We start from the raw sequence: 20405 nt of genomic DNA, 5'->3' as shown, positions 1-20405 counted from the left end.
TGAAAGGTATTTTTAATTCTTGCAAAATATCATAGAGTTGAAAGACACAAACCTGAGTTAAAAGCAATTAAAATGTAAAAAAAAAAGAAGAAAATGAAAACAATGTCTCAAGGGCAAAAACATATGGTGAATCTGATTTTCAGTATTAATTATAAAAAAGTAGCTGGCTCTTAGAAGTCAAAATGGTACAGAAAATAATGGAAACGATGAAACACCATGAATAGGAATCTTAAATTCTATCTTACATAAACATCCTTCTACATAGGTATGCATTCATACTTCTGATCAAAAAGAGAGTACAATGATCAACTTGAAGCTTGATGGAGATGCATTTCAACTCATTCCTTTCTGCTTTTGAAGGTCATTACAGATGCAAAGAAATTATCAGAATAAATTGCTGGTATTTTCCAGTAATAGTTCAAGTATTATCACAATAAGGATTACAAAATCAAGTTGAATACTAAAAAAACTATCTTACAAAAATGTTGGGAAAGAAAAACAATATGGCAATGAATGGGAACCATTTACAAACTGTGGGTGCATCTACACATACACTGTTACTGCACACTTACTTAGGTTACTGTACACTAACCGAAAATTACTGCACAGTACAGGCACATGTCTACATGTGCGTGCTAATACTGAACAGTAATTATGGTGACTTATGCCGACTCGGGTGTAAATTTGCTACCTGCATGATGCAGGTAACAAATTCACTCCCGAGTAGTTACTACGCAGTAAGGCATGTGTAGATGCCTTACTGCTCAGTAACCCTGTTTGTGTGTACTGACTTGGGAGTAATATGCTCCCAAGTTGGTGCGCACACAGCGTTACTGTGCTGTAATGCCTAGACGTGTAGACGCCAGTCTAAAAAACACTTACTTCGCAGTAATTTACTGCAGAGTAAATTACTGCCCAGTAAATGCACATGTAGACACGCCCTGTATGTAACAAATCCTTAAACTTCATACAGACTCTCTATAAGGTTGCCTAAGGAATTTTCTGTTACCTGATATACATTTCAAGTCAGGAAGACAAACTAAAAAAAAGTGTCAGAATCAGTACAGTCTTCTTGACAATATCAGAAGTAACAAATGGGAATACAATTGAATACAGATATCTTGTGTAGTACTTTCCACTTAAAAAGTGACCTGAGGAAGGGCACCCAACTATGCAGCTAGTCCAATAAAAGATTTTTAAAAAACAACCCTGCCTCTTGTTTTTTCTTTGAACTAATTTAATAACAAGAAACTGGAAAAGCAAACTCTTTCATAAAGATCTCTGTCTAAACTAAAAAGGACTTGGCTAATATACGCCGCTCATCATTGCAGACAGAGCAGAAACATAGACATTCTCCAAGAACAACATGTATTAACTAAAAAAGTTGAACTGTAAATCAGGGCAAGATTTAGGCATAGTGTAGTCTTGAAATTATACCAGATCCTAAGAAGTGTTAGTATCAGTACTTCGAGGAAGAGCCCTTGGATCATAACAAAAATAAGTCTATGATCCCACTAATTCTGGCAGATGAATTCTGACCTGATTCTAGCATCAGATGAGAAAAATGGAGAGTATAAATAATAAGAACATGGCAAAGCAAGGTGAAGGACATCTTGGTGACTGTGAATAATCAAACATAAAAAAAAAATGGAAGCTACATTACATCTATAGTACAATGAAAACCAAGGGAGCTAATAAAGGCTTCTAGTAATAAATCTTCAATTAGAAAATATATCATAATATTTGGGCAAGTTTTGGTCTGTCCATGAGGCAAGAGGTCCTCCATACAGTGGAAATTGCATCAACTCCACGTTGGCAAATGGAGGCCAATGGAATGTAGATCCCACATATGCACAATCAAGAGAGCTACTCAGTACAGAAGACTGGCTCTGAAAAGTATTTTCATAGCTTTGAGCCTTGCTCCAGCACTCATCACCTATTGGATGGGAGTTATTTCCACAGGTTCCAACCCACAAGTCCCAAAGGAGCTTCTAAGAATTTTACTGGGTTTTTTCCCCTCTCATATCCTGATCCAGAAAAACTCTTACATTCATACTTACTTTTTCTACCATGTTATAGTTGTACATATACAGAAACCTTTTTTTGTTCAGAGTCTTAGGAGACAAAGGGATGTTACCTAAAGAGAAATAATCCTCAGTAGGCAGGGCTAGGGATCGGGATCATAGGGCAGTGACAGCACAGGGCTGGGGCCCAGAATACAGCTAAAATCCACTGCCAACATGCCCCTGCAACAGGCGCTGGTTCTGCAGGCAAGGCTGTGCAGGGACTGGATCGCAGCTCTGCCTGGGACCCAGGCACAGGCCGCAGCCCCATGCTGTCACTACCCCACAATCCCAATCCCCAGCTCCCTCCTGGCCATAGCTCCATCCCATCCACCTGGCTAAGCACTCTGCCCATGTGGATCCTGGCTGGTCTCCATGGAAATCCTGGGATCTTGGGGTGCTGACAGCACAGGGCCAGGGCCTGGGGCAGTTGCAATCCACTCCTTGCATGCACTTGCCCACAGAACTGGTGATTGTCACAGGGGCATGTGGGCAGCAGATCACGGCTCTGCCCTGCACTGTTACCACCCCATGATCCTGATCCCAGCCCTGGCCCTGGCCCCACCCTCCTGTTCCACTCCTAGACACAGCTCCCCCGTCATCTGCAGCCCCATCCCAGCCACCCAGCCTCATGTCCTGCCCATGTGGGTCCCACCCCTGGTGGTGAGTGTGGGGCAGACGGCTGGGGTGCCTGGGCAGTAGGGCCAGGTCCAGCAGTGGCAGCTGGAAGGAGCAACCGTTGGGGCTGCTGGAAAACCGAGTCACTGCCCTAGCCCTGCCATGCACCGGGGGTGGTGGGACTGGCCGCACATGCCAGTCTGGGTTCCCCGTGCCTGGGCCAGGCGGGGCCAAGAGACCTGCTGTGGGCCCAACAAAAAAAAAATCTCTTGGTGGATCATATTTTGTCCACCCCTGCCCTTGTGGTGTTTAGAGATAGCAAATTTTCACCCTACTGAATGTCTGAACCAGGAAATAATTTTAGTATGTTTTTAATTTGATATTCTGCCATATGCTTCAAATTTTCACATGCTTACAAGAAGATAAGCATTACTATGCTGGATCAATCCAGTGACCCGTCTAGTCTAGTATACTGTTCCCAACTATGCACTGGATACTACAGTAATTTAAATAAACGAGCCAATTGCCTGTCAAGAATGACGGGGGGTGGGGGGCTGGGATGGAGTGCCACCACCTAGCGCCCCGTGCTGCCGCTGTCCAGTCCTTGGCGCAGCTTTGGAATCATGGTGGCGCTGCTCCAAGCTTGGAGCACTCTGATTGGCTGTTTCCATCCACCAATTAGAGTGCAAATAAAGCGTTATTGACAAACAGACAGACAGACTTAGGCTATTAGAATATTAGAATAGTGCTAATGATAATCTGTAAGCAAGAATGAATAATCCTGCCATCAAGAAAGGTTATTTCTGACCTCAAGCATGTAGTTAGTCCCACCCACTATATATATTCCCTAAACATGTGCAAAAGATCACGTTCAGTATAGAAATATTTGAAATGACATTTTTTCCTGTACTTACCCTTTTTTTTTTCTTTTGGAAAGCTGACACTGGAGCACTTTGTTTCACAACTGAAAGAAACCTCTCAGTATATTTAAAGGGGAGATATGCTCTTTCAAATGTATCTGTTTAACGATACGGGAATAAAAAGAAAAATATTTGGGTCACATAAAATGTGTGAAGTCATTTTTTTCAGAAATTTAGGGGGGATTTCATTTGGAAAAATATTGAATTATTCATTTGGAAAAATATTCAAATATTCAATATATTTATTCATAGGCTAGCTTCTCAATTGCTTGAAGTTTTCATTGGTTTAAGCATATCTTTTGTCTGAAGAAACAGTTATTCTTGGCCTTTCATGAGTACTGCCAATGATAAGACCAGCAAAGACATATTTACTTGTTTAACTTTATGCATCAGGAGTAGGTCCGTTAGAAAAAAGATCACAGCTTTTAGAATGTGATTAAATGAATTCACATGCCTAAATCTTTGCAGGAACAGGACTGCTCTAAGTATATGCCATGTCCTCTGAAAAAGAGCCTTTGTCCAGGCTGCCACATATGAGAGTACATTTAGCATTTCCTCATAACGTTTAAGCAGTAGCGGCCTTAGGGGAGGGCAAACCAGGCGACTGCCCAGGGGCCCCTAAAGTGTGCAACAAAATTTGCAACACATTTTTGGAGGGTGAAGTTTTTGCAAGGAAGTGGCTCTATTTGCATGTTAACACTGGACTATTTATCTAATTCCCCCTCTTTCTTTCTTTCTTCAACTTATTAAAAATGTTGTTCTTTCTTCAACTTATGTCTCTAAGGGGCCCCAAATGACTCTCTTGCCCAGGGCCCCAACAGCCCTAAGGCTACCACTGGCTTAAGACAAAAATAGAAAACACATTTTAGCTCTTGCTGGTGGCCATGAGCCACCTTTTTTCTTAGCCTCAGAGGAACAGAAGAAAATTCCACGAACTTCTGATTATTCACTAAAATCCTTGCCCCAGCTCAATAAGGGGAGGAGGAGTCATTACTAACCCACAACATCTCCAAGTACTTGAGACAAGCGTGTGTCTGACCGGGCTTTTCTTGCCCCAGTCATTTGGGTCCCCGGGTTCTGCAGCCCGCAGCGTCCAGGGGCATGGCTGTGGCAGGGAAAGAGGAGAACAACCTTGCAAGAGCCAGTGGCTCTCCGCGGCCAGGGGCACCTGGCGGCCAACTTCCCGGGGCTCGGGCTGCCTAACAGCCCCTACGTGACTCAGGCAGCGGTTCCCTCGTGAAAGCCTGACCGCGGCAGGGAAGGTCGCTCCTGTGCCGAGCAGGCAGAGCGCTCGGGAGCCGGGGAAAGTTACCGCAAGTGAAAAATACAGCCCCGCAAGGAGCAGCCCGGCGAGGGCGGCGCAGCCCCCTGCAGACGAGTCGCGGGCTGGGGGAGCGGGCGCGGCGGGCTCGAGCCGAGGCACCCCTGGCTCCCCGAGCCAAGCCCCGCTCCCCCGGCCCAGGAGAGACACCTAGTCCCTATGCCCCGGCCCCGCCGATGCCCCTGTAAAGGTTGCTGCGCGCCCGTCTGGCGGGCTCGTTCTGCCCCGGCCCGGCCGCCGCGCTCTGCCTTTACGTGTCCATGTCTCCGGCCAGGCTCCTGCCACGTGGGGGTTTCAAAGGCTCCGAGACCATTTGGGCTAGGGGGAGGGTGCGGGGAGGGGGGCTAGCTCTCGATGTGCAGAAAAACTGCTACCAACAAACAGGAAATGCCTAACCCGGCGGCTGCCGCTGCTGCAGAGGCAGACATCAAGGCAACGGCGGCGGCGGCGGCAGCAGCGCCCCGAGCTGCGCTCCCTGGGCCGGCGCCGAGAGGAGGCTCGCCCCGGCGGTCTGCTGCCCCGCGCGCTCCCCCTGCAGCCATGGGCTCCCGGCCCTTCCGCGGCAGAAACCCAGGTGTCGCTGCCTCGTGGTGGACTCTGACAGGTGAGCGAACATCCTTTGTCTCTCCTCCCGTGCCCCCGACCTGTCGGGGAGATGCTACTCTGGGAATGGCATCTGCCCTCCTGGTCCCCTGGAAACCTCCCTCTTCTCGCAGTGCCCCAGGCTGGGACAGCTCTGGAGCTCTCAGCTTCCTCGCTGAGTGACTCAGAAAACTAGTGGGCAAGAGCAGGATGGACAGGAGTAAAGAAACACTGATATTGAAAGTGGCTGGAGGGGACATGTGGGTAATAACATTCACGGGAAGTGTCTCCCCTTTGCTTTCTGATCGTGCAGGCTGTGCAGGGGGGATGTTAGCTGCTCTGGAGTAAGAGAGGAGAGAGGAGTTAGTCTGGGGATAGGGCAGCCCATTTCCATTTAAGGATGTTCTGCTGTTGGGGGTGAGGGGGTTGCTGCTTTGGCAAAACAAAGCCGTGCAAGTATGGACAGTAAATGTTGTGGGTTGGAGTTGTGCTGAAGTATGTGTATTTTATATAAGCGAGATTCAAGGAAATGGAAAGGGGCTAAGAAAGTGCAAACATGTGCAAGTGCTGAAGTCTGGCTCCCTTGGGTACCATTTTCTGACTGGTTTTGGGCCAGCCTAAAGTCTGAGAATGTCTGAAATTAAATACTAAATAAGGATACAGGAATCATCAAAATATATGGAGCCAGGGAGTAGGAAAAAACAAGATATAGTACATGAAGTGTTTTGTAGTCTTTGTCCATACTTTGAGAGTGTTCTGGAGGAAAGAACAGGTGGGACTCATGTAGAGACATGCTCTGTTGGAGTAATGTAGGTTTACTAGGCAGTTCACAGGAAGTGCTTTGTACATTTACATTACCTTCCTCTTGTTGTTGTTGTTGTTACCGTATTTTCTAAAATGTTATTATATGATCCTCTTCCAAATGTCAGAACCTGCTTTTGTGTGAGTTATGCTGGTATTTCTTTTTAAAGGGATGGTATACAACAATTGCAACCACTTTCAGACTCCCTTCCCATAAAGTTAACATTTGTATCAACTACAAATAATTCAGCAACGATGAATAAAGAGAAGAAAGAGAGGGCATTTCAAACAGGAAACAAGGTCTACTTGGTTCTATTCCAGATTTTATTTAATGCTTTGGATGATGGAGTAGAGAGAGTGTATTTGTCAAAATTATAGATGACATAAAGCTAGGAGCAGTGGCATGTCTTCCAGGGGATAAGAGCAAGATTCAAAATGATCTTAACAAATTGGAGATGTGTTCTGAAATCAGCAAGATAAAACTGAATAAGTACAAGTGCTATACTTAAGAAGGAGAGATCAAATGCATAAATACTAAATTTGAGAATAGCTTTATGGCAGAAAAAGATCTATGGATTATAGTGGATCATAGAGTAAATGTGAATCAGCAATGTGATGCTGTTGCAAAAAAAAAGACAAATCTCATTCTGGGAGGTATTAATGGAAGTTTAGTAGACAATATATGGGAGATATTCTGCTGTGCTCAGTGCTAAAGAGGCTTCAGCTAAGTATGGTATACTCTTTTGGGCGCTATGCTTTCAGAAAGCTGTTGATAAATTGGAGAGAGTCTTGAGGAGAAAAACAAAAACAGAGAGTCATTGCCCTAGCATGAGCTTTGAGGAAAGGTTTTGCTGGTCTAGAAAAGAGAACGTGATAGCATTCTTCCAGTGCATAACAGGTTGTTATTAAGCAAACTGTGATCAACTGTTCTCCATGCCCATAAGGGAAGAACAGGAAGAAATTAATTTAATTTGTTTGGATCTGGGGTTGGCTATTAGGAAAATACTTCTAGCTGTTAGAATGAAACAGTCTGCCATGCAATGTTGTAAAATCTCAGTACCCATCCCTGGAAAATTTTCAGAACAGGTTGCACAAACATCTGTGCTGTGAGATATGTCTGCTTGATGCTGCAACCGTGCAGAGGGTTGAACTAGAATATTTCTTGTGGCTTTTTTTTTTCTTTTTATGAGCCTATGCAAGAAAGATAAAAGGAATAAATTCTCTAGACTTCCTCAACCTGTTCATTATCCTTCTATCTCTAAATGTCCTTTTTTTAACTTAGCTTCTGACTCTTTTACCTCCTGAAACTTTCTCCACAAAAGATTGATTACTTAATAATAATCATGTGTATTACACTAGTGACTAAAGAGCAAGCAAAAAAAATCCAGCTCTCATGTGCAAGACGTGCAAATGCAGGCCTCATCCAAAATACATGCAGATAAGAGATACACACACAGGATGAGCAAAAGAGATATAACACATTTATCCCATCCCTTCTTTTTCTCATCCCATTTTCCCTTCTTGTCTATTCCTTTTCTCCTGTTTGCAGCACTTCTTCTTATACTCCTTCTCAGCAGCAGACTCCATACCTTTCCCATTCAGAGACCCCATTCCTTCCCCAGAATGATGGGAGTTCACATCATTTGAAGCAATATCTGGTCACAGCTTGCAAGCCATGTCCACATGAGATGCTGACAGTGCAGTCATTACTGTGCAGTTATTTAGTACTTGTATGAGCAAGTACTAAATGACTGCACAGTAGGCCAAGTTACTGCGCAGTCACACCGATGAACACCTTTTTTGTGATGCTACTGCGCAGTGGTATTGGGTATTGGTCAACATCTCCTGTAGACATGGCCACAGTGTCTTTTGTCCTATTTCTACAGCTTTGACTGTATTCTTTTTCTGCTAGCTGCTCCCCACACAGATGCTGTCTAGGGTGGGCACTGAGAAATGAGGTGGGTGCTGCTGTTTTCCTTTGACTAAAGATTAAGATCTGGATGACATTTGGTGACAAGATACATATTCTTACAAAGAGGAAACCACAGAAAAGCATGTGCTAACGCACTGTAGATGCCTTTCTTTTGTCTTATACTGCCTGTACCAGGGAGCTGGAGGACCTAAGACAAAGTTTATAGTGCGGTCAGCTCAGCTCTCTGGTTCCCACATTTACTAATATGACACTTCCATCTCCAGGGGCTTATACTTTCTCCCAATTAAATGAGTGGCAACATGTCGTTCCATGTTAAAGAACAGGTACAATGGGAGACTCCCTGGTACAATAGGATCAAATCCATTGTAATGGCCACTGGGCAAGTAAAAAAGCAGGTGAGGTAAGAATGCTATCCAGGGAGCAGGTGGTAGAAAGGAGCTGCAAATTCATTAGTAATCAGAAAGACTAACACCTAGAGACTGGGAAGTAAAGGTCCACAGGTGATAATGGGAAGAGCAAAAAAGCTTCCTGGGAAGCAGGGAGCAGAGGAATGGAAAGCAGGGTGCCTCACAGAGAAGGCCTGTGGAGGAACTAAGCCCTCTCCAAGGAGGGGGAAAGAGAGCGTGCTGAGGAATCCAGTAGGGGACTGGACTTTTGGGCGCAGGGTAGTGAGAAGCCCCCAGGGGTGGGTTACCTGGGTGGGTTTCATTTGCTGTACTAGACTGGCTAGTTTTACTGCCAGCTGTAGAACTGCCTGACCCTGGGGCTGTATAAGTTAAAGAGACTACATACTTTTTTCCCTTTTGAGCTGCAAGGCAGGTGCGTGTTATGTTCAAGCAGCACCTGGACTTTCAGTTTGTTTTCTTACTTGAGGACCAGGAAGAGACTAGAAAGGTCAGATGTTGAGGTCTTTATAGTGCCTGAGAGGCACAGAAAGGCTGGAGCCTGCTGGGGTGGGCCCAAGCTGCAAAAATTAGCCAGGGCCAAGTGCCCTGTGCCTAGCAGTAACAGAGACAGGGCCAGCAGTCAGCACCCAAAAAGGACAGAACCTGAAGATAAAAGGGCCTGAAGAAGCAAGAAATTGGACTTGGAGCCAAGAGCCCATCAAAATGACTGATTGTTGACACCTGCAAGGCATGGGCGTGGCTGTAGGGGTGTTGGAAATCACGAATACAGACTTTAAGGCATTAAATATTAAGATAAGAAAAAAGAGTAGTAGGACCTTGATCAGTGAGTCCCCATGGGTCCTGGTCACTTATTTTAGAAACAGCAAAGGCATGGCAGGAAAGTGAGGGAGAAGGGCTCAGGGACCAGATAGACAGGAGTAGAGGACCAGAGAAAGGTGCTAATATGAGGCCCAACCACATCCTGCTACACTGCCTTTTGAGTTTTTGAAAGAAGGTGCTATATTGCTACTTTTAGAAAGAAAAAAAGGTGCATTAATCATCCAGGACAAAAATTAAACAGCTACAGAAACTGCTGTTCTTATATTCCTATAGCAAGAGCCGTTATATTATACCCATAACAGTTCTTTGAGAATTAAAGTAAGATAGCAGAAATGTACAGGATTATATACTAAAATACATACAGTTTTATTAGTGTTAGAGTGATGTTGTAGCCATGATGGTCCAGGAATTATGTGAGAGGCAGAGTGTTTTGGGGGGTGCTATCTTCTATTGAACTAGCTGCATTAGAATAAAGTTAGACAAGCTTCTGAATGCAAGACATTTTTCAGCATTCTTCCTGATAAATAATGTCTTGCATTTGAAAGCTTGTCTAACTTTATTCCAAACATGCAGTTGGTCCAATAAAAGATAGCACCCCTCAAAATTTCTTGCCTATATCTAGTTTTAGGTAATTAACAATAAAGAAGTATCTTCTTGTGTTTAGGGTTCAGTCCTGCTCAACTGAAGCCAAAGTCTCATTAGCTTTGCTAGACCTAGGGCTGAGTTTATAATGCAGTCAGCTCAGCTCTCTGGCTCCCAAATTTACTAATATGACACTTCCTTCTCCAGGGGCTCGTATTCTCTTGCAGTTAAATGAATGGCAACATGTAGTAGCCACATGTTAATGAACAAGTACAAAATTTTCAGCTGGAAGTGTTGTTATAAAGTTGACAGTTGCCTCGTTAATAATAGATGGCATACTTAAAGTTTAGAGTAGCTATAAACCATATTTATAGATCATTGTTCCTAATTTGTATAGCTTGTTGTGGTTATTTGCTTGAAAAAGGAAGTCAGCCTCTTGAAGTGTCTCCTGAACACTGAACAACCACAGTTAATTGTGTTGGATCTCAACAGGGAAAAGGGAACACAGAAGCAATACAAGAGAGTAAGATGCACCATCATCTTCAGATTTAGAAAAATGCTACCAGGAAAGGAAAACTTCTAAGAAAAAAACCTTATATTTTCCATAGCTTGTATATTTTAGGATAGCAAAGAGATGATCTACAATAAATTTTGTGCACATTTTATTTTACTCTAACAAGTAATTCCAATCATGTATGTGACTATTCATAGTAATAGAACTGAACATGCATCTATTTACAAAAATGGGGCCTTAGACATCACTATGCAAGCCCACTAAATATCTGCCACACCTGTCTTTGCCTGTGTATCATTTATGGTCTCCATTTTAGGAACTTAGGAGCTGCAATACTGAATCAGACCTAATGCCCATTTAGTAGTGTCCTATCTCTGACAGTCAGCACTAGCTCTTTCAAAAGAAGGGGTATAAAGTTCACAGGAGATGTCACATTAGGTCTCAGTTGGATCTCTATTAGTTAAAATTGGCTTTTCCTCTGGAGTGTAAAGTTTCCTGTCACTTTCAGAACTTTTCTTGTCACATAAAAAGATTATTATACTGAATAATTTCTTATGTAACTCTCTAAACTCTTTTTGAATCTCCTTATATTCTTGACCTTAGGGCTTTGCTGTAGCAGTGACTGTGGAAGCCTTATTATATGTTATGTAAGAAAAAGTTTCTTCTTCTGAATTTGCCACCATTTAATTTTACCCTTGCTTGTTTATTATCAGGGAGAAAAATAGCCCCCAATCTATTTTTTCATATACAATTCATTATTTTATGTATCTTTATCATGCCCCCATATAGGTGTTTCCTTTCTAAATTATTCAAATCCTTATCAGTCTCTCAGTATACATGAGTTTTTCCATTCCACTAATAATTCCTCTCACTACCTTTTTCTAAACGCCTTCTAATTTTGCAACATGCTTTTTGAAGAGAAACGTCCACTTCTGCACACAATATTCCAAATGAGGCAGCGCCATTAGTTTATAGAATAGCATTATTAGACTTTATGGTTCTCCATCCTTATGCATTCCAGCACTTCTTTTACTTTTTTGACTGCAGCTTCGTATTGAACAGCAGTCTTCATTAGCTCTCTATGTACAGTTATAACCAGGTCCCCTTCCTGAGCAGTTCAGGTTAATTTAGGATCTCCTATACTAATAGTTTACGCTTTTTCTTGAAATGTGCCTTGTTTTGAATTTTTCAGTCCAAAAGGTCTTTTGCTACCATATTGCACATTCACCCAGCTTTGGTTCTTACTGAAGTCCCCCATCATCCTTTCTGGTCCTGACAGCCCTAAATAGCTGTTATCTTCAAATTGATCCAATAAAATATATCAGCCACAGTAATCCTTGCCTCTTGCATATTTCCTGGACCATCTTGGCTACATCACTCCAGTGCTACCATCTGCAAATAGTGCTTTTTCTTAACTTACCCCCTTTCCATGTTTTAGTAAATATTAAATATATTACAAATATTAAATATTATACTAGGTTATTAAAACACAACCTAGTACAGAGTATTGATTATCCTGATATTCATTTTTACCGTGATGAAAACTGACCCTTTAATCCTATCTTTTCTGTCTCCTAACCAGGTTTTGAACCATGGTAATAATAACTTGCTTCTTCAAAATAGTACGTTGTCTATTTAGTTGCTTCTAACTCCTTGTGCTGGTCTATGTTAATGGTCTTTCAGAAATATAAATAAATGGTCCAGCAGCTTTTTTATCCACAACTTTAATGATACAAAGGGAGAATTCTGTGCCCGTAAAACCATGTCCCTTTGCAGCAGCTGTGCTAGGCATTCCTTATCTTATCATAATTTTTAATGCTTTATTATTTGACTTTTAATCACTGTATTGTTTTTAATAAGTTGCCAGATGCAAGGTAAGGCTTACAGGTTTGTAACACCTCTAAAATATTTATTCCTGTACATCACCCAAAACAACACAATATTTAGAGAGCTTCCAGTTCCAGTTTCTATTAGGGCGGCGGCTATTCATTTGGGAAAGGGTTTGTAGGATCTAGCTACCGGTGTTTTTGCCTTGATGGAAGTCAATGGTTCTCCTCTGTCTGAATGAAATGAGGACTATTTCATTAATATTTATCAGGAACCTCCTGGAAGAAGCGGAGGGCAGCATCAGTCGCTAAGTTTAGGTATTGATGGGATATTTCAAGTTGGGCTGCCAACCCTCCAGGACTGCCCTGGCGTCTCCAGGAACTGGACACAGATCCCCGGGAGACTGCTGAGAGTCACCTGGGAGATACATGGTAGAAAAGTCACTAAAATACACATTACATGCTGAATCTGATATATACAGTAGTCCAGTGGGGGGAAGTGGGGGTTCAATGTAATAGTCATGTGCTTTGTGTTGTAAAGTCATCAATGTCATTATGTCATGTAATGACACCTCCCAAAATAGTCAAACAAAGTCGGCAACCCAAATTTCAAGTCCACAAAAGGAGGCTGACTTGCGGCTGTTTAGCTTCTGAAAGTGTTTTATCAACTGTCTTTAAGAAATATTTCAAGTCTGAAAACCGAGCAGCTGCTTCAAGAGTCAAGGTTTGGAAGCACGGCTCTGAATGGCGCACAGCGAGGGGCTGGGGTGGGTTTTTTTAACACCAAGTTAGAAAAACAGTCTGGTTTTTTTTCCTCAAGCGCCCTGCGCGACGCGGCTCCTAGCACTACCCTCGGGGCCGCAGCCCGGCTCAGCCACGCGAGCTTGGGGGAGGACAGGAGCCCCCGCCCCGCCCCGCCCCGCCCCACTCCGGGAGGGCCCCACCTAGTGCCAGCGCCAAGCGGGCAGCGGCGTGCACTCACATTCTCCAACACGCACGCGCTACAGTGAGCCTTCCCAGCCACCGTATCCCCGCGCTGCGCCGCATCGCTGTGTACGCATGCGCGAGGCTAGCTTCGTCGACGTAGCATAGCGGGGCAAGGGGCTGGCGTCAGCCGCTTCCGCCTGGCCACAGCTAGTGCGCAGGCGCGGCCCGAAGGCCCGCGGGCGCCTCCCGAGCTTGCTGCGCGGGGCCGGGGCAGGGGCCGGGGCCGGGGCCGGGGCCGGGCAAGATGAAGCTGTTGCGGAAGAGCATCGAGAAGGACAACGCGGGGCAGGTGACGCTGATGCCCGAGGAGCCCGAGGACATGTGGCACGCGTACAACCTGTTGCGGCCGGGCGACAGCCTGCGCGCCTCCACCATCCGCAAAGTGCAGACCGAGTCGGCCACGGGCAGCGTGGGCAGCAACCGCGTGCGCACCACGCTCACGCTGTGCGTGGAGACCATCGACTTCGACTCGCAGGCCTGCCAGCTGCGTGTCAAGGGCACCAACATCCAGGAGAACGAGTACGTCAAGATGGGCGCCTACCACACCATCGAGCTGGAGCCCAACCGCCAGTTCACGCTGGCCAAGAAGCAGTGGGACAGCGTGGTGCTGGAGCGCATCGAGCAGGCCTGCGACCCGGCCTGGAGCGCTGACGTAGCTGCTGTGGTCATGCAGGAGGGGCTGGCCCACGTCTGCCTCGTCACGCCCAGCATGACGCTGACCCGCGCCAAGGTGGAGGTCAACATCCCCCGCAAGCGCCGGGGCAGCTGCGCCCAGCACGACCGGGCGCTGGAGCGCTTCTACGACCAGGTGGCGCAGGCCATCCAGCGCCACATCAACTTCGACGTAGTCAAGTGCGTGCTGGTGGCCAGCCCGGGCTTCGTGCGGGAGCAGTTCTGCGACTACATGTTCCAGCAGGCCGTCAAGACCGACAACAAGCTGCTGCTGGAGAACCGCAGCAAGTTCCTGCAGGTAAAGGAGTTCCTCGGAGCTGCGGGGTCCGGCAAGGGGCAGAAAAGACAGGATGCAGGAAACGGGGCGGGGTGGGTGTCAGCAAGGTGAACCTCAGAAAAAGTCTTTTAATTGATTTTAATTTTGTTCTTAATTGAGCTTAAATTATGGGCTAAGAACCAACAATACCTTTTCATTTGAGCCTTGTAAGTCTAGATGGACCAGATACTACAGATACTTGAATGCTCCTCCCTTGCTAAACACCCCCCTCTTTGTCCTTACCCCCCAGTGTAACCTACAAAAAGTTATTAATTGTCTTCAGCAGCATTTGCCTGGATATGGCCTATGTAATATACCCTGAATGTGAGGTAAACTAGGTCACTTTTACAAACAATTCTGTTAGCATCTGGATCTGGCATGTCTGAGTTAAGATGCTACTGATCATTTTTTTCTGTCTTGGATTTTGTTTGGGCAGTCTTAAGGTTTCATGTACTGCTCATGTCTTACCTATTTTTTTTTTCATTGGGAGGGTGGAGAAAACAGCTTTTATTAGCTCTGGGTTTGTTAAAGATGCATTAACACATTTTGAGTTAAGCAGGCCTCCAATCCAAAATCAGGCTTTCAAGTTCTGGGGGTTCCTGTGATTTCTGGGGCACAAACTTGGTAGCCTCAGACATATTAAATCATTATGTAGTTTAATGGACCTATATTCATTTCTGTTTCATGTAAGTGGGAGAACAGAGAGTGCCCCCCCCCCATCAATTTGAGGGACAGAGTCCAGTTGTTTTTTCAGAAATGCACATGTCCTGCCTGTGCAGACATGTGCGATGTGTTTTCTGGTAGCGTAGAACAGGGGGCTGCAACCCCTACCGCACATGCCACAGAATGGTGTGCAAAGCCATTTTGTTGGACATGCCATAGCCGACCCAGGCTCTGGACAGCTGCCACCAGCCACAGAGCCCGGGCTGCTTGCAGCAGGCAGCTAGGAGGCTGCAAGCCCTGCTGGAAGCAGCCTGGGCTCCCTGTCAGGCAGCAGCTGCCCAGAGCCCAATTCGACTGTGGCAGGCAGCTGGGAGGCTACAGATAGCTTCACTTGGGTCCAGAGCACCAGTACTAGTACTGGCTCTATGGTGGTGGCGGCTGCACACAGACCTTGGGACAAATGGTAGGGAAGGGGCCAGGGCAACACAACTGCAGCTCCTCCACTGCCATCCACCTGGAGGTGCACATACAGCCTCTGCCACAGAGCCTGTGCCGGGGCCTCAATGCAGCTGTCTGCAGCTTCCCAGAGCCCAGGCTGGCTGTGGCAGGGAGATGGCAAACAGCTGCACGAGGGTCTTGAGCCCTGGCCACATTCTGTGGCAGCAGCAGCTACACGCACACCTCCAGGCACACATCGGGGAGAGGTTGGGGCAGCGTAACCCTAGCCTGTTCGCTGCTCTCTGCCTGGAGACGCTTGTGCACCCGCTGCCAGCAATGAGGATCTGACTCCTCACAGGTCCCCCACCATCTGCCCCTGGCACACCAAGTCAAGGCATTGGGTCAAATTTGAAGTGTTTTTGGCACTCTGGCCAAAAACGTTGCTAACCCTGGTCTAGAATGTCTTCTCTCTACTTTCATAATGTCTTCTCTATATGTTCACAGGCAAAGTTGCAGGGAAAAGAAAAGGAAACTTTTTTGAAACTAGCAGAAGTGCAGATTCTGTAGGGTTTTGGTTTTTGTTTTGTTTTGTTGTTGGCCAAATACTTGTTTTCAAGAGTTTAGCATTTAGAACTAATTTTGAATGGAGGAAGTATTTTTTTCCCCTTTAATTTACTCAAAAAGTGCCCCTTTAGGAAAAGGATAGTAACAATCTTTTTTGTTTTAAAGGCACATTGTATCAGATGTAAGCATCTGAAAATACAGTAAATGATGGAAAACATATTTTGGGTCTGGCTGATCAACTAAATGCGATCCTATTTTATCTTCCTTTTTAACTTTTATTATAGGTCCACTCATCCTCTGGACATAAATATGCGCTGAAGGAAGCCCTATGTGACCCAGCAGTAGCCAATCGTCTCTCTGACACCAAGGCAGCTGGCGAGGTCAAAGCTTTAGATGACTTCTACAAGATGTTACAGCATGAGCCTGACCGGGCTTTTTATGGTCTCAAGCATGTGGAGAAGGCCAATGAGGCCATGGCCATTGATACTCTCTTGATCAGTGATGAGCTGTTCAGACACCAGGATGTAGCTACACGTAGCCGATATGTGAAACTGGTAGATAGCGTGAAAGAGAACATGGGCACAGTGCGCATCTTCTCCAGCCTCCATGTGTCTGGGGAGCAGCTTGGCCAGTTGACAGGGGTGGCAGCCATCCTCCGCTTTCCTGTTGCTGAGCTCTCTGATGAGGAGGATGAATCTAGCTCTGAAGAGGATTGATGGAGGTGCTTCCCTTTCCCCATAGCATAATAAGACTGAGTGACAGTTAAAACCTTCCTTTCTCAAATACTGTTAAGCAGATGTGCTGTGCTGCGTGATTTGCATATTGCAGGACTGTGTTTCTTAAAGCATCTAGCTTTTAGTCAATCCACTCTAACAGATATCCATGTATGTTTGCACTTCCTATGATAGTGTACTGTAGGTTAGAAATGACTCTACAAACTACACCCTGGATCTCCAGTAGCACAACAAACATCTGATTTTGCTCATGAAAGCTGCTGGCTAGGTATTTTAAAGCAGACAAGGAACTGAACATTTTGGAGTGGGTACAAAAAAGGTTAATAAATTAAGAAAAAACAGTGCAAAGTGTCACAGTTCTTATTTAAATTAGTGCTTGTAAACAGTGCTATAATTTACAGGAAGTAACTTGCTCTGTGTCTTATTTGGAACTAGAAATATTATTTTTATTCAGAGACTCCATGTTTTCCTCACACACAGAGCTGTGTTTACAGCTTGATCAGGAACACGGGAAGCCATGCCTAACTGACATAAAAAAGAGTAAATTATAGAAGGGATGAGGTGAATAATAAATATGGCTGTGACCTACGCAAGAGTCTAGCCCTTTGTCTGACATTAGGCAATGCAGTGGGAGGAGTGCTCCATCAAAACTGAAATTTAAAAATATCAGCTAATAAAAAAACCCAAAAAACTTCACAATTTTTCCTTAAATCTGAGGTTCAGGTTAGGTTCTGGAGCTGTGTAGGCCACATTTTAGATAACTTTGAATGTGCTACCTGGGATTTTTTTTATGTGCAAGTGGTGTTATCTGTGATGTTAGTCACGTCATACACTCTTGCTTTAAATTACTGTTTTCCAATGAATTAACAGTAGGATAGTTTTAGGGTCTGATTCTTCAAACTGTTACTTGCTTGAATAAGAATTTGCAGAAGCAGGTCCGTACTCCTTTCCCAGGAATTATTTTGACAACAGATGAATGGCTTGGATCATAATTTCATAACCAATCATTCTTAATATATATACTCTTTTAAAACAGGTGCATCTTGCAGTTGATAAAACCAGGAAGGTTTTAGCCTATTTAGAAATATTGGCAACTAGAAAACTATAATATAATTACTTTTCAGTTTTATTTAATCTATTTATACATATTTATTAAAGAAACTCAAAATTGAGTTCTTAGTGTTAGTAACCCTATTTTACTTACAGGTTAAAGCAGAGCTATCCAACTCCTGCATACCTGGGGCTCACAGGCTGCATGCCTCTCATAAGACCAGGCCTGTCCCGCTGTGCCCTGAGCACCTTATCATACTGCTCCATATTCCCTTCCATTTTCTTGGCAATACATCACATAGTGAATGCAACTCTGCTGTACTGTGCCAGCACCCACTCTACTGCACAGGATCCCTGGGTCCCTTTGACTCCAGGCTACAAATTACCTTGGCTCTGTTCCAGAGGCAGGGCAGACAGTGGAAAGCCAGAGGAGGGAGGACTCCAGTGGTGGCAGCAGCAGCTACAATGATTGGGGGGAGCAGGACCTGAATTGGGAGTCCAGGAGCTGAATGTGATCCATGGGTTACCAATTAGACAGCACTGGGTTACGGAGAAATGCTTAGCCAAAGGAAATTTAAAAAAAATGCCAAAGAAACAAACCCCACTTCCCCTCGTTTTCAGATTCTGTAATATAATTAAGGTAGATTTTTGTATAAGTGAAACTTAAGGGGCTTTTTTTTGTTTGTTTTTTTTAAGCGATGTTGACCGGAAAGACTTGGCTCATACTCTTAAATTGAGTCTTTTCTAAGTGAAGTAATAGAGCATTTTTTTAAATAAGATTTTAAAAATTGTTTAAAGTAATTAATTACAGCTGTTTCTAATCTAAGTAAAATGGCTTCATTTCAAAATAGCATTTAACCTGACACTACTCATTATTTTATAAAAAAAAAAAAAAATTTACACAGGTTCTTGTTGATGTAGCCCCTTTGTTTCTGTTTTCAAAAGCAGGAAAAAGTTGAGACCTGATGTTGACATGGTAATTAGTGAGGCCTCTTGCAATGCTATAAAGAAGACCTGATCAATAAAACACATCACTTAACCATTAAGAGTTATTAAATTACTAATAATTAAATTATTCATTTATTCTTTATAATTGAGTCCTTTTAAATATAATTAGTCTTTAACAAGAGTTGCCAATCTCAGCAGTTAAAATTAGCCACGATGCTTGACTGATCATCAGGGGCCAAGTAGTTGACCGGGGGAGGGGGGTCATAGTTCCTTGCAAGTAAAAATAAATAAATAAAGATCATAAATAAATAGTAAGTGATTTTAGAGGCCGGCTTGAGTTTTCTTTTGGGTTAGTGCTAATGCTAGCAAAAGCTTGAGGATGACTTGGTATAGTTACTATTTCTATCCCATTATAACATTTTCGTGTTCTAAGAAAAATCCTTTTGGAATAAAACTTTCCATGCTTAATTGCATTCATGTGTATTTTTGGTTAGGATGTTGATCTTAAATACTGCAAGACTTTCAGCATTTCATTTTGAGTTACGATGCATTTTCATGGTAGGATTAATATGAGTACTTTTCTTCAGTTCATGTAGCCCAACTGAGAGGTCATTCTGTGAAATAACACTTGGTGTTGTGTCCAACTGGAATTGTACTTTGGTATGGCACTTGACTCTTTCAGGGGGATATGGTACTTTGCATAAATCTGACTTTTATAGTAAATTGGTAAGGAGCTTGTCATTCATGGATATTGAGGGGGAGTTTGGTGATAATCAGTGAAATTATAATTTATAAACAGATGTGGGGCGGAGAATTTTCCCAAACGGAAAATTTTCCAGTGCTTAATTTTTCCTTGGGAAATTTTCCATTTCTAAAAATACATGGTTTCAGAAAATTTATTTGTAACAATGAATGGATGCCAATACAATATTAGGCAAGCATGGCAGTTTTAAAGTTGTAATTAATGTTTTTTCAGGTGACTATCCCTAGGAACTGTGTGAGAGAGTACATATATCTTTTATTGATTTGTAAACAGGAGGATAAATGCACTCGCATAATCCAAACCAAAAATCAAGTTATGAATTCACCTAATTAGCTGTGCAGGTCAAATCAAAACCAAAGCACAGCATATCATGCAGTTTTTTTGGGTGTGCTAAAATTAGTCTGTCAGCAGTTTTCTGTGCCTTCAGTTTTTTTCTTAAATTTAAACAAACAATGTAAGAGAAGTACATGCTATTGTGTATTGTCCTTTACATTTTTACAAGTGTTCCAATAAAAATAATATTTTTCACATAAAGCTTTGAATTTGTTGGAATATAACATTTAAACCACATTAGGTGTGCTGTATTTAATTTTTTGCCTAATCAAATATTTTCAGTTCAAGTACTTGTGGCTATTAGGACATAAAATTAACGTGGGGATACATTTTTAATTTTGTTTACTAAATATAAGTCAAAGAATTTTCCAGAAAATTTTCCAATTAAAATTTTTCTGAAAAACCCACATCTCTGCTTCTAAACGCTGCTGATACGTTAATGTAGGCAGCTGACAAACTGTGCTAAATCCCAGCTTTAGCAACTAACCCTGGCATGTTAAACTCATTTGGCCCTGTTGGACAGATCAGCCTGCAGACTGGCCCAGCATGGG

General features: G+C 43.6%; 3 protein-coding genes across 11 annotated transcripts in view; 2 read left to right on the top strand and 1 right to left on the bottom strand.

Annotated features, from left to right (window-relative positions):
• LOC109285271 (uncharacterized) overlaps positions 1-5400 on the bottom strand; it is a 62217-nt gene extending 56817 nt beyond the window's left edge. For 2 of the 8 annotated variants that reach the window (XR_002092959.2, XM_019495902.2), the window contains exons 1-2: positions 4600-5263; positions 3596-3699 (exon numbers count right to left, since the gene is read on the bottom strand). Coding sequence is in view for 4 of the 8 variants with exons in the window: in XM_019495902.2 (XP_019351447.1) it covers positions 3596-3699; positions 4600-4663 (168 nt within the window). In the remaining 4 variants the exon portion in view is untranslated. Of the gene's footprint in view, positions 1-3595; positions 3700-4599; positions 5268-5318 lie in introns of those variants that run through there. The other 6 variants (XM_019495908.2, XM_019495905.2, XR_009461136.1 and 3 more) reach the window with 5 other exon arrangements.
• ITGA1 (integrin subunit alpha 1) overlaps positions 5262-20405 on the top strand; it is a 131447-nt gene continuing 116303 nt past the window's right edge. For both annotated transcript variants that reach the window (XM_019495899.2, XM_019495898.2), the window contains exon 1: positions 5262-5526. In XM_019495899.2, the coding sequence (XP_019351444.2) occupies positions 5277-5526 (250 nt within the window). In that variant the 5' untranslated portion in view covers positions 5262-5276. The remainder of the gene's footprint in view (positions 5527-20405) is intronic.
• On the top strand, positions 13463-20055 carry PELO (pelota mRNA surveillance and ribosome rescue factor). Its single transcript, XM_006258243.4, has 2 exons — positions 13463-14343; positions 16311-20055. Exons 1-2 carry the CDS (start codon positions 13618-13620, stop codon positions 16740-16742), a joined length of 1158 nt encoding a protein of 385 aa, XP_006258305.1. The 5' UTR covers positions 13463-13617; the 3' UTR covers positions 16743-20055.

This window comes from Alligator mississippiensis, chromosome 3 (genome assembly GCF_030867095.1).
Source record: "Alligator mississippiensis isolate rAllMis1 chromosome 3, rAllMis1, whole genome shotgun sequence".
Lineage (NCBI taxonomy): Eukaryota > Metazoa > Chordata > Crocodylia > Alligatoridae > Alligator > Alligator mississippiensis.
Note: the sequence above shows the minus strand (reverse complement) of the source record. Positions and strands in the feature narration are given on the sequence as shown.

Bases quoted from the DNA above. Each gene is read 5' to 3' on its own strand.
- PELO (XM_006258243.4), top strand. From the start codon at position 13,618: ATGAAGCTGTTGCGGAAGAGCATCGAGAAGGACAACGCGGGGCAGGTG. The intron at 14,344-16,310 runs GTAAAGGAGTTC...CTTTTATTATAG, and splicing joins ACCGCAGCAAGTTCCTGCAG to GTCCACTCATCCTCTGGACA.